Genomic DNA, 11,763 nt, shown 5'->3' on the forward strand with positions numbered 1-11,763 from the left:
CCTTTGGGTTTTTTCTGTTGTTCAGTGTGATTTTTTAAAGGGTGGGTGGGTTTTATTTTAAAAAACAGTTTCTGTTTTTCAGGCTTTGTTTTAAAGGATTAAATTTTAAAAGTTGAATTACTCAGTGAAAGCATTTTCAACTCTAAACTGCAGCCGCTTCTGAAAATGAAACGTAGTTTACTAGTAGATTAGTTGAGATCCCAAATTATTCTGAGGAAAGGGATTTAGGATATAGTCTGTAACCCTATTTCAAATTGCTAATGTATAAAACTAAATTTTTTCCTTCGTGAAATGTGAAATATAGACAGGTGAGGGGGAAGATGTCATTATGTTTTAAAGTTAAATTGAAATTACCTAGACCATTTACTTTTTTAAAAATTGATCTTTTTTATACCTCTAAATGAAGCGCTGTAGGCAAAAAAGCCTTGGTTTTTTTTGTGTGTTTTTTTTTTAGGTATAAATTCGAATTATTCCGTTTAGACAAGCAGCAAGTTTCCATTTAATATATATTCTGTTTCCTATTAAATATATATTCTGAAATCTCTGCCGTGAGATTCTCTGCAGCCGATGCTGCTACCTAGTAAAGCTAACAGTATCATTGAGAAAACGGTGCATGGGTTTGCATTCATCCTACTGTTGAAGAATTTTACTCTTATAAAAATTATGTTAATGAAAAGCTCCCCTTATTGCACTCCCCACCACCACTTATTCCCAAATCCTGAGGATGTAGGGAAATGTTTGCTTTTGTAATGGTGTAATTAGCAATGAATGTGCTTATTTGATGCCTGGTGGAAGCTGAATCAATTTTAAAATGTTCTCCTTTTTCTCCCCCCTCCCCACTCCCTGTACACCTCCCCCCCCTTCCCTCTTGTTTTCCTAGACACAGTGCCAACATAAACCTGCATCGCAAACTGTTGACCAAAGAACTCGATGACATGGGCCTGGACTCAGCACAGCCCTCCCTTAGCAAGGACCTCCGGGATGAATTTTTGATGAAGATCTATGGTGCCCAGCACCCCTTGGGGCTCGATGTCGGGGAAGACGCCTCCTCTCCCGCAGGGACTGAAGACTCCCACCTGAATGGGTATGGGAGAGGCATGGCGGAGGACTACATGGTCCTTGACCTGAGCACCACCTCCAGCCTGCAGTCCAGCAGCAGCATCCATTCCTCCCGAGAGTCCGATGCAGGCAGCGACGAGGGGATTCTTCTCGACGACATTGATGGGGCGAGTGACAGTGGGGAGTCAGCACACAAGGCCGAGGCCCCTGCCCTCCCTGGCAGTCTAGGGGCTGAAGTTCCAGGATCTCTGATGTTCAACAGCTTGTCCGGGAGCAACGGTGGGATCATGTGCAACATTTGCCACAAAATGTACAGCAACAAGGGGACTCTGAGAGTGCACTACAAAACTGTGCATTTGCGAGAAATGCACAAGTGCAAAGTCCCTGGTTGCAATATGATGTTTTCCTCTGTGCGAAGCCGAAACCGGCACAGTCAGAACCCGAATCTCCACAAAAACATTCCCTTCGCTTCAGTAGATTAGTCTCAGAACGGACACTACAAATGCCAGCTCTCACCAGATGGCCTACATGTTTGAACTGCCGTAGTCAGTGTGTGCTTCTGTACTTGGGTGTATGTGTGTGTGTGTGTGTACACATGTACGCCTCTGTGTCTACATATACATACACACACATCTTCTCTTTTCTTTAGATACAAGAAGATAAACACTAGGTGCTTTTGAAATTGTTTGCTTTTTCCTTTATAGTTTTGGGAAAGGGGTGGGAACTTTAATTTGGGGGTGAAAACAAAGTACCCTTAAAACACACATACACACACACACAAAAAAAATGTGCAACTAGCCCAAATTCTGACAGAATAAGAATTCTTTGTCCTCTCCAGAGGGACAATTTGTTGTACCCATGACTGTTGCCTGCAAAAAAAAAGTAAAAATAAAAGGGAAAAAAAAGAAAAAAGAAACAAAAAAGGAACTTCTTATAGTTGTCTTTTGTGAACTTTAAGGTTTTGAGAGAATCTTCAATTAAAGCATGGCAGATTCACCTGTAAATATGTAGCCTTGAGAGGCCAATGATGTAAAGCAATCGTACTGATGGTTGTTTAACTCTTTCGTTTAATTTTTACAGTTACATCCAGCTGTTAGATATGCAGGAGAAAGATAGTTTGCTGGCTAGCTCTATTCATTTATGTTAGCATTAATGCACATTTAAAAAAAAAAAAAAAACCATGGTCTTGTTTTTACTACCTGCTAGATATAGTGGTAAAGAGGTGCTGGCATGCTTTACAGCACAGATCTGATTTTTTAAAATGTCCTGTACTAGTACATAAATCCAGTCATGCACTTTTTTTCATACACTACAAGGGGATGTGTAATATCCGTGCTTCTTTTTTATCCTTAAACTATTGCCATACTTCAAGTAAGTGTCTTTTTAAAAAAATTCACTTGTATAAAAATGGTCTGGTCAGTATAGGGCACAAATGCCAAACAAAAGTATTAGTGTTAACACAAAACTGCCAACTTTGCACAAGTTTCCAGAAAAGAAAATACAATTAGTCACTCAACATAACCACAGGCCAATTTGTCGGCCACCAGAAAACCGCTTTAAAAAAAAAAACACTTGGTGATTCTTTCAAGTGCCGAATGTTATTAGAATCAACATTGCATCCTTCTTGCTTATATGTTAAGTTACATAAAAGGAAAACAAAATTATGTGGTGTGAAACAGCCAAGGCATTTATCCTTCAGAGGCAGGATAATATTTCAGGATACAAAAGCCCAAATTACTCACTATGGAACGAAGCTGAATATAGTAAAAGTGTTCAACAGTCTTTTCCAAGGACCTAACCCTTCTCCTTTAAAAAGAAAGAAGTAAGTCTGAACTGGGTTGGTCTGTTGTATGGCTGTCTAATTTGTTGCAAGTTCTGCAGTAGTTCAGGCCTGTTTGATAGACAAAATCAAAAGACATTTCACAGCGGCAGTACTTGGAAGCTTTGAAAACATGTGCTGAACTTGAATTGAGCAACACTCCTTTCTGAAAAGCCAGACGAAGGGGGGTTTAAAATAGGATCTCTCACTGTTGAGTGTTTTGTGTTTCCCCACATGATTTGTCAGAGAGAAATGAAAGCAAGCCTGAAACCAAGCAATTGAGAGTGAGAAAGAGGGAGAGACGATTCTCCAAACCTTTTTTGTTTTGTTTTGTTTTGTTTCCGATGTTTACACATGTTGCCTGAGCTGGTTAACCACATGGGCAGCCCTCAGCGACCACAACATACTGACTAAATGATGATATTTACTCAAGTTCAGTCTGCAGCCAAAACCATTAGGACGTGCATTGCAGACTGTGTTTTGTTGTCTTTTCTTTTTCTTTTTTTTTTTTTTTAAGTGGAGGGGGGAAGACAGATAAACAAGGAATATTTTGTCTAACAGTGCACAATAATTTAAAGAGAATGTATTTCTTTTCTGCATTTAATGGCCTCGAACATTTCTCTCATCGGTCTCAAAGTTAGAAATACCCCCTTTGTTTGAACTTTGCATGTTGTTTCCATTTTTCATATGTTTTGTAATTATTTTTTCTGTGTTCACATCAGCATTCACTTCCGTTAAATTTGCCAAAGGAAACTGTTAATGTATTTCTGTTGTTGTTATTTTTCCTGTAGGATTTATTGTACCTCACAGTATTTATTGTTTCCAAAAATAAGCATCATTAGTTGAGGATTCAGTATTTTTATTTGTAAAAATTTCAGAAACAATAGATTCTTAAAGATAAGCTAGACTTGTCTAGAAGCTTCATCTTTTCATCTCCTTCAGAGGATGCTATGGGGTTCGTTTAATTCATTTGTTCTCCAGTGAGGAAAGACCAAAAGTATTCGCAGTACAAAAGAAACCATATCAAACACTATGTCTGTTAAATGACAAATGTTTACGGTAAAAAGCTGAGGAATTAGTAATAACCATTTTTGTTTTCTTGTACCTTTGAATTCCCCAAAGTCTTAATTGCTTTATTTTGGTGTTGTGTTAAATTGAATAGACAGAGATGTTTTCCTTTGTTTTATACCATATAAGACTATGTACAGTATGTTTGTGAAAAATTGAACTAGAATAATGAAAGTTTGTTTGCAAACATTTTGGTCCTCTTAGCGTGCTCTGTGTTGCGCTGTTGCCCCACTACCAAAGGATTCGAGTCAAAAGGGTGGAAAAAATATTTTTCAGTATCCCAACAAAAGATTAGGGAAACACTAGCTTTTGGATTGTGATAGACTGAATTACACCTAATTTTATGAAAATAACACATTTTTATTTCAGTGATATTTAAAAGTTACACTCTTGGTTGAAATATTAGAACTCATCTTGTACAGAATCAATGTTTAGTCTGTTTAATTTAATGTCAACTAAAAGGTCAAATAGCCCTAGTGAGTGAATTTCATAGCTGTCAGCAGGTCACATCAGCAAATGAACCGGGCTTAGAACAAATGTTTGTTACTTGCCACAAACTGGGCTAATGTGAATAGTCAGTTAGAACAGTCCAGAAGTAATGAGACTCTCAAAGTAGAATTTCCCTTGCTTGGAAACATGAATGTGTTCACCTGACATTTGTCAGAGAAATGGCAATGAGTCCTGGACAACTGGCTCTTATTTTTAAGCGTCTCCCCTATTTGCTACTACTTTTGTGCCTCAAGTGCCCAAATGTTATGGTGGCCTTCTAAATGGGTGAATAACACTTTCCAGTATAAAGCCTATTTGCTTAAAAAGGGACCGGGGGAGTGGCTGGAAGCGGTACGTAAAATGTAACATTATGAAATGTGCAGTGCTTCCCGTCCCAAAGTGTTGCTTGTTCTTGGGTGTGTGCCTGAGTGCAATGTTTTGACTTAACTGTTAATCTAGTTAGGATGGTGATCCCAAGGCTTATTTGCAAACGGGAAGGAAAAAGAGATAGCGTTTTAATCATTGGGCCCTTCGTCTTTGTCCGTTTCTACTCGCTTGTTTTTTCATAGGAGTTTTCTATTGTGAAATAGTTTCTCTCTAGCTGCATCCGTTCTGTGCTGGCTGAAAATTAATAGTGATGCAGATTTTCAGCCAAGCAGCTTTTTTCCCATTTGACTGATTTTAACCACAGTTTTGTCACAGGTAGAAAATGAGGCAGTATTATTAATGTGCACGTTCACTAGCTGATGTTGAAACTTACTGTTTTGATCATTTTAAACTATGTTTTTGTACATATCAGAAAGGCTTAGTCTGCTTTAGGGAATATTTGCATGCTGTGGAGGGGGACGATAAAGAGCAAGAGAAAGGATAGATGATACGTAATTTGGTTTTTAAAATGTGATTAAAAAGCTCGGCATTCTTTGTTCTGCTATTAATTGTATTGAGATAAGTCAACGCAATGTTACGCATCTCAGATCTTAGTCTAGCTGTCCAATTCAGCCTGATGCCTTTTAAAGGTTTGAGGGTATTAATGTTTTCCTTCTCAACGTGACAAAGACCTTTTTTGAAAATGTTTTTAGCACAACGGTGCCACTGTCCTTGTAGTGTGATTTCTTTGGTCATGAATTTCCAGGCCCTTCAAGTAAGACGAGAAAGACCCTTAACTGGTTAGCAGCCCCGTTAGTGTGTACAGTGCTCTTAAAAAAAAAAAAAATCATTGAATATACTAAGAACAGGCTGTTGTTCCAGAGGCATTCTCCCCATTTTATTCAGGAGAAACCAAGCACTAGTTTCCCACCAAATAAAAAGTGACCTTTTGTTCCCCTTCCTATGTACACACCCCAGATGTGTACCAAGCAAATGAGAATGGGGGCCACTGGCAATTAAAACGTAAAGAGGCCGGTAACCAGAGTGGGCTGGACATGCTGCTAACTGCTAACTGTTGACCTGAGCAATCCTAACTTGTATTCAGTCTGTTAGTGTTGGATTAGATGGACTTACAGAGTAAATAAAACTCAGCTGTAATAAGACACACTACGTCTGCTATCATAAAGGAACAAATCATACAGAAGAAACTTTCTTTCATTCCCAGGGCACACTCCTTAACTTTTAAACAATTACAAAAAATTTCATTCTCTAAAAACTTAGAATATTTAAATTAAGGGATCTTGCTTCTCCCTCCCATTCTTTGTTTTTTAATGAGAAGGGTCTAAGTGTGTAAGGAGAGCCATTAAAGGCAGGTGCCAAAAAGACGGGACGGAATGAGTTTTTCCAAAAGCAGAGTAAGGGATACTAAGTAAGGGATGGGTACCTGCCCTGGTTTGGGGTAGCTAGAAAAGAAAATAGTGAATGAACCGGAAGTGTTTGTGCAGAAGAATGGTCTGGTACAATTGTGCCTAGCAGTGGGTGACAGCATATCGAGGCCCCGCCCCACAGAGCTCCCTATGAGCGGTGCAGCACGGCACCCCAGTCTGAGGAAGAGGGGAAAGCAAAGACAACTGCATGGAATAACAGGTTCCTTATGTGTCAGAAGAGCCAACAAGCGCAGCTGTGGGGTTTTTTTTTTTTCTTTTTTCTTTGTGTTTGGTTTTGTTTTGTGGGTGGGAAGTGATGCTGGAGTCCCTTAGGGAAGCAAAGAGAATTGATGGGTCGCCTAGGTTATAGAAAAGGCTGGTGGTCAAACTGAGCTCTTAAATGTATTTTCTCCACCATGATTTTGCTTGCCCCTGTAGCCATGATTGTAATGCCACTTGGCTAAAGACTTCTTGATCAAAATGTGAGCTCATTTACCTTCCTGTGAAGCATAAAAGTAACTTTTCTGTTTTCTTGTTTTCCCTCAAAGCTAAACCATGTGGCAGTTTTCCTCGTGTTAGAATTAAGACCATATCTCATGTGTCTCAAACTCATTTCCCTATTCCCTGTAGTTGAAGACTTGCTCCCCATAAATGGTTACTTTCAATTAGTGTTTATGAATCCAACGGTAAAACTGACGTGTGAATTAGTCTACGTCACTCTGGCCCAAACACCCATCCTTTCTCCTGCCCTTCCGTCATCCCCCTTCTTTCCACATCTTGCCCAAGATGAGGCTTGTGGTCATGCAGCAATAACTGGACATCAAATACTGTCTTTTGGCATTTGTTGAAAATTCCAAATGCCTAATAACGGGTTTTTTTTTTTAATGAGCATTTTTATAAGTACATCAAATTGGATCAGGATTATTGTTCCTTATAATGCTATATATATTTTTGAAGCAACATTCTATAGTTGTTATAAAACTACCCTTATTTTCTAAAGTGTTATTGTAAATTCATTTGACCTTTACTGCAAAAAAAAAAAAAAAATCTTTTTTATATAGAGTACCAAGACAAGGCTCCGCTTGTAACAAATAGTGGACCATTACAAAAGAGGAAAGGGAAAAGCTGGGGCTGAGCAGTGAGAGGCTTCAGTTCAATTTCACCTCATATCTTTCTAATAACTTACTTGTCACTTTATTACCTTCCAGTAATGTGAATGCTGCTGACAAGACTGTCACACTAACAGCAGACAACACCCTCTCTGCTTCAGCCCCAGCTCTCCTGGCTACTTATTGCCCTGGCCCTGAAGGGACACAAACTAATAGTGTGCTTTCCAGTTCAGCACTTGGCCATCAAATATAAAAGGATGCGTAATTGCCTGTTTATCCCTTGTGAAGGGGGAAATGGAGTACAAGGGCTCGGCTTTCGCACCAAGTTCCCTGATGTACACACACATTCACAATTCTCCCTCTCTCTCTCTCTCCCTCCCCTCCTCTTCCTCTTCCTTCTTGCTTCTCTCCCTCCTCTCCCAACATACAAGTGCACACACACACACACACACACACATACACCCCTACTAAGCTGCATCTTTGGTGAGCCCCGGGCTGCCTCTCCGATGCCCTCTTCAGCTATTAAGTGGACAGTAACAAGATGACTTCCTAAATAAAGGGTCAGTGGAGAGACGCTGTGACCGCATTCTTTGCGTCTTGAAAAACTTAAGTGTTGGAATTGCATGACCACTCCTTTGAGGAGTACTGGATGTGGCCCCCAAAAACTGGAGCAAAATTTCCCGCAAGTTCAGTGGCAGAACAGAATTAGATTACCCCATATTCTGGAAGGAAAGCATTATAATATTTTTCTTTCTGTTCAAAAAGTGCATATGTTGGAGACATATTATGCACGGTGGTCGAAGTTGCCGTCGTTGTTTTAGCTTTGGCAGACAACCACAGGTGTAAAGGTACACACGTACCTTGAGATGACCGCCTCTGAATCCATAGCTTAACAGGACAGCTTAACCTTCATTTCGCGAAACTGGACTGACAATCTAAAAAAAGCAGGGTGGGGAGATTGGGGGGGGGGGGAGATTGGACTTTTTACTTTAATCTCGAAAACAGGAACTACCCTATATGTAAAAGCTAAATTCTCCACTTTGGGAGAATTTTGGTAACAAGTACAGTGAGCTTTACAGAATCAAGTGACAAGGGGACAAAAGGTTCAAAGGAGGAGCACGAAAATACCTTGAGCCCAAATTCCGTGGACGTAGTGGCTGCTATCATATAGTGAACTGTTGTGAGCTGCTAAATGATGGCTGGAAAGGGGCTAGTTAGTGACTAAGGGAAGTGCGAGATGGATTTGTATGTCCTCTTTACGGAACCAGGGGACTCCATGCCTCCTCCCAGCCCTCTGGCAGCAGGTCTGACAAGTTGTTGACCCCCGGCTGCAAACAGTCACACGGCAAATATATTTGTCAACCGAATGAGATGCGTGCAGGTGTCCTCTTTGATGTGAACTTTCGGAGAGAGAAAAGCAGGAGACTTAGAGGTAGAAAGCTTAACAGGTCTTTGTTGACAAATTTGTGCGAAATAATTTCATTCACCAGTCTGAGGACTGGAAAAAAAGCACTTTGAGCAAGGATTCTTGAGGTCAGAGAAAAAGCAGTTGGCTTGATGTTGTTTAAGTTCCCCCAGTACGTATATATTACAATCATTTATCAAACATCTTAATAGAATCTTAAATGAATTAAAAACTCAGTTGCCAAAATTGCACAGAATCTGCTAACTAATATTAGCTTTCCCCCTTGAAATAACAGGGATGCTTGAGGACATTTCTAATGTTTTTTCTTTTAACGCTTTTTGTTTAAGTTTCATTTTTGAAAAAAAGAATCTTTGAAGGGAAGGAAGAGCAGAAAAGGGTATTTTAACAAAAATGGAGAGAAGTAGATAGTATAAAAATATATTTCTTGAACAGAGAGAGTATCTAAGTGCTATACCGAGACTTTATAAGGCTTCCTGTTGCCAAATGTGATGTTGAAATAATGCACAACGAAGATGGCGAATCAATCCATTATTAACCGGCTCTGCCTACTTCCGCTGCAGAATGCGAGGACTGAGAGGTGACCCTGGGGAGCCCCTGGATATGTGAGCCCACATATCCAGGGCTCTCACCTGGCCCTGCAAGTGCTTTCCAAAAGAGGGGGAGGAAACCCCAGGCCTCTTGGTAGTCCCCGCGCAAGGTGAGCCGAGCCGGCGCGGGCTCAGTGGGAGCCCCGCTGCCTGCCTTCTCCACGCTGGGAGACAAGCATCCCCGCCCCGGCTGAGAATCAGCGCGGTAGCCGCGAGCGGCATTGATTCACGAGGCACGATGCTCCTGAACTCCCAGACGATGTGCTGAGTTAATAGGTTCACTTGAGATGTATAAACCAAGGTTGATTGTTTATTTTTTTTTTCATCTAGTACTCAATTTGGAGCGTTTTTGCATGTCTCTGTACAGAGTAATCCATTCCTCTCATTGCCTATCTTAATCTCCCCTGACTTTTCCATTATCTTTCCACTCCCGCCCTTTGCTCTCCTTCTGATCTCACCTACCCCCTTAAAATAAAATCTCTTCTGAAGCAAGAAGGTAGAACACTCCCTCCTTCATTCTGATTTTGATCACTTTGGAAACGTGTGTGCTCTGCCCTGTCCAGGGTTTACATAACATGAATTAAGTGAATGAGATGTTCTAGTATTTGTATTAACCTGATACGACTATCGAAGATTTATAATATATGGTGTACTCGCTTTCCTGTGCAAACTTTGGTTCAGCTGCCCTGCAGAGAAATCTTACCATTTTCCTACTAGTGCCAGTAAAAAAAAAAAAAAGTGCAGGAGAGTTAAATGTGGGTACATGGAGGTCAGAGGGTCAAGGAAGGTCAAGGAACCAGAGGGAAGACTTCGGTCTGAGGCCACCTGGGCCCTTCCTCAAAGCTGAAGGCAAGTTGAGGCTCTGGGAAGGCAAGCTCTCTGTTCTCCCCTGTGAATCATGGGCTAGTCCTTCTAGAACTAGCAAGATTCCTCCCACAGTTGGGAGAACGCATAACTTTCTAATTCACCCCAAGCCCACCAGTGTGTCTCGATAACAAAAACATTTGACTCGACCTGCATATTTGACAGCAAAAGTGGCCAAAGGGAATTGAAGTATCTTGAGGAAAAGGAATTTTCACCAAGATAGGTCCTCTCCCTCCCCCAGAGTTTGGGGGGTCTATGCTTTTTTTGTTTATGTTGTTCTCATCTGCATCAAACCAGTCTCTTCTGCTAGAGCCTGTCGCAGAGCCAAAGTCTGTGCTCCCCACGGTAGCGGCACCAAGGGATGGGGACGACTTGCATCCCCCCCCCATGTAATACTCGTGACGTCGGTAGCTTCAGAAATACTGTATGTACCTTGAACAAGGGTTTTGTTTCTGTTTTGTTTTGTTTTGCTTTTGGGTTTGTTTTGATTAGTAGTCTAAGGGAATTAAAAGTTTTTTATTTGCTATTTCCTTTGTTGTATTTTCTGTACTATAACTGTCTACAGTATGTCTTTTGCATAAAATGCATAAGGGTTTGGGGATGTAAATGGAATTTTATTCATATTTTGTCCAAATACCTCTTGTAATTTGTATCAGAATTCTTGTACAATTTTTATATTAAAGATTTATCAGTCACTGACCTCTTCTTACCTTCTTGATTTGAAGAAACCTCAACAAACTCCAATAGACCTTTACAAAATACACTTAGTAACACTTCAGCTCACATGGTAATTCACCCTATTGAAGCACGCTTGTTGTATAACTCAGAGTCAATCTCCTGTTTGGACTGCATCCTGGTATTATTGAATACTCTTCTTAGGAAGATCAAACCCGTCTCTTGCTCAGATGGCGAAGCTGAGTCAGGGCTATGAAGATTCCAGCCAGTCCCGACAGAGCCCAGCAAACATCGCCCAGAGTCTTCCCCACCAAAGCCATCCTTCGAGGGATGACTTTTCTGTGTCTCTCCAGAATTCCTGTTCCCCCAAAGCCCTTTGCCCAAGCTCTTTTAAGGAAAGAAAGACCAAAGGAAGAACTTAGCTGTCTTTGCCACTTAGCTTTCTACAAACACATTGTCTTCCCTCCCCCGCCCTTTGAAATTCGTGGACAGCAGCCAACAGGATGATGACTATATATTTTTTTCAGACTAAATGCTTGTGTTTCAGTTTATATTCCCTGGGCAGTGGTTTTCTGCAGATTGTGCTTGTTATAATCTAGAAATAAAACTAGCAGAAGGACAGATGTCCTAACCAGTGACATTTCCTCCTCCTGTCATCCTGCTTGAGGGACAATGGGAAGAAGCACATAGAAGGTGCTTTTGACTCGGCATTGCATACTATCACGCCCACCTCTCACACCCATCTTAGCTAATAATGGGTGACTAACTTTTCCTGGAGTCTTCTTTCCAAGTTGGCATTTTTCTGTTCTCCAACCCTAGCGCTGGATTTGCCCATCTCCCCGACCTGTTCCACCCACTGCACCAAGCTCGTCCG

General features: G+C 40.8%; 1 protein-coding gene across 10 annotated transcripts in view; it reads left to right on the forward strand.

The window, feature by feature from the left end:
- The window catches only part of BNC2 (basonuclin zinc finger protein 2), a 349,620-nt gene extending 338,707 nt beyond the window's left edge, over positions 1-10,913 (forward strand). For 7 of the 10 annotated variants that reach the window (XM_087869622.1, XM_045780617.2, XM_087869623.1 and 4 more), the window contains one exon: positions 881-10,913. In XM_087869622.1, the coding sequence (XP_087725748.1) occupies positions 881-1,541 (661 nt within the window). In that variant the 3' untranslated portion in view covers positions 1,542-10,913. The remainder of the gene's footprint in view (positions 1-880) is intronic. The other 3 variants (XM_045780618.2, XM_087869625.1, XM_045780620.2) reach the window with 3 other exon arrangements.
- Positions 10,914-11,763: the final 850 nt, after the last annotated feature.

The sequence above is a fragment of the Ursus americanus genome, chromosome 18, assembly GCF_024610735.1.
Source record: "Ursus americanus isolate L20-20 chromosome 18, mUrsAme1.1.p, whole genome shotgun sequence".
In the NCBI taxonomy this organism is placed as follows: domain Eukaryota; kingdom Metazoa; phylum Chordata; class Mammalia; order Carnivora; family Ursidae; genus Ursus; species Ursus americanus.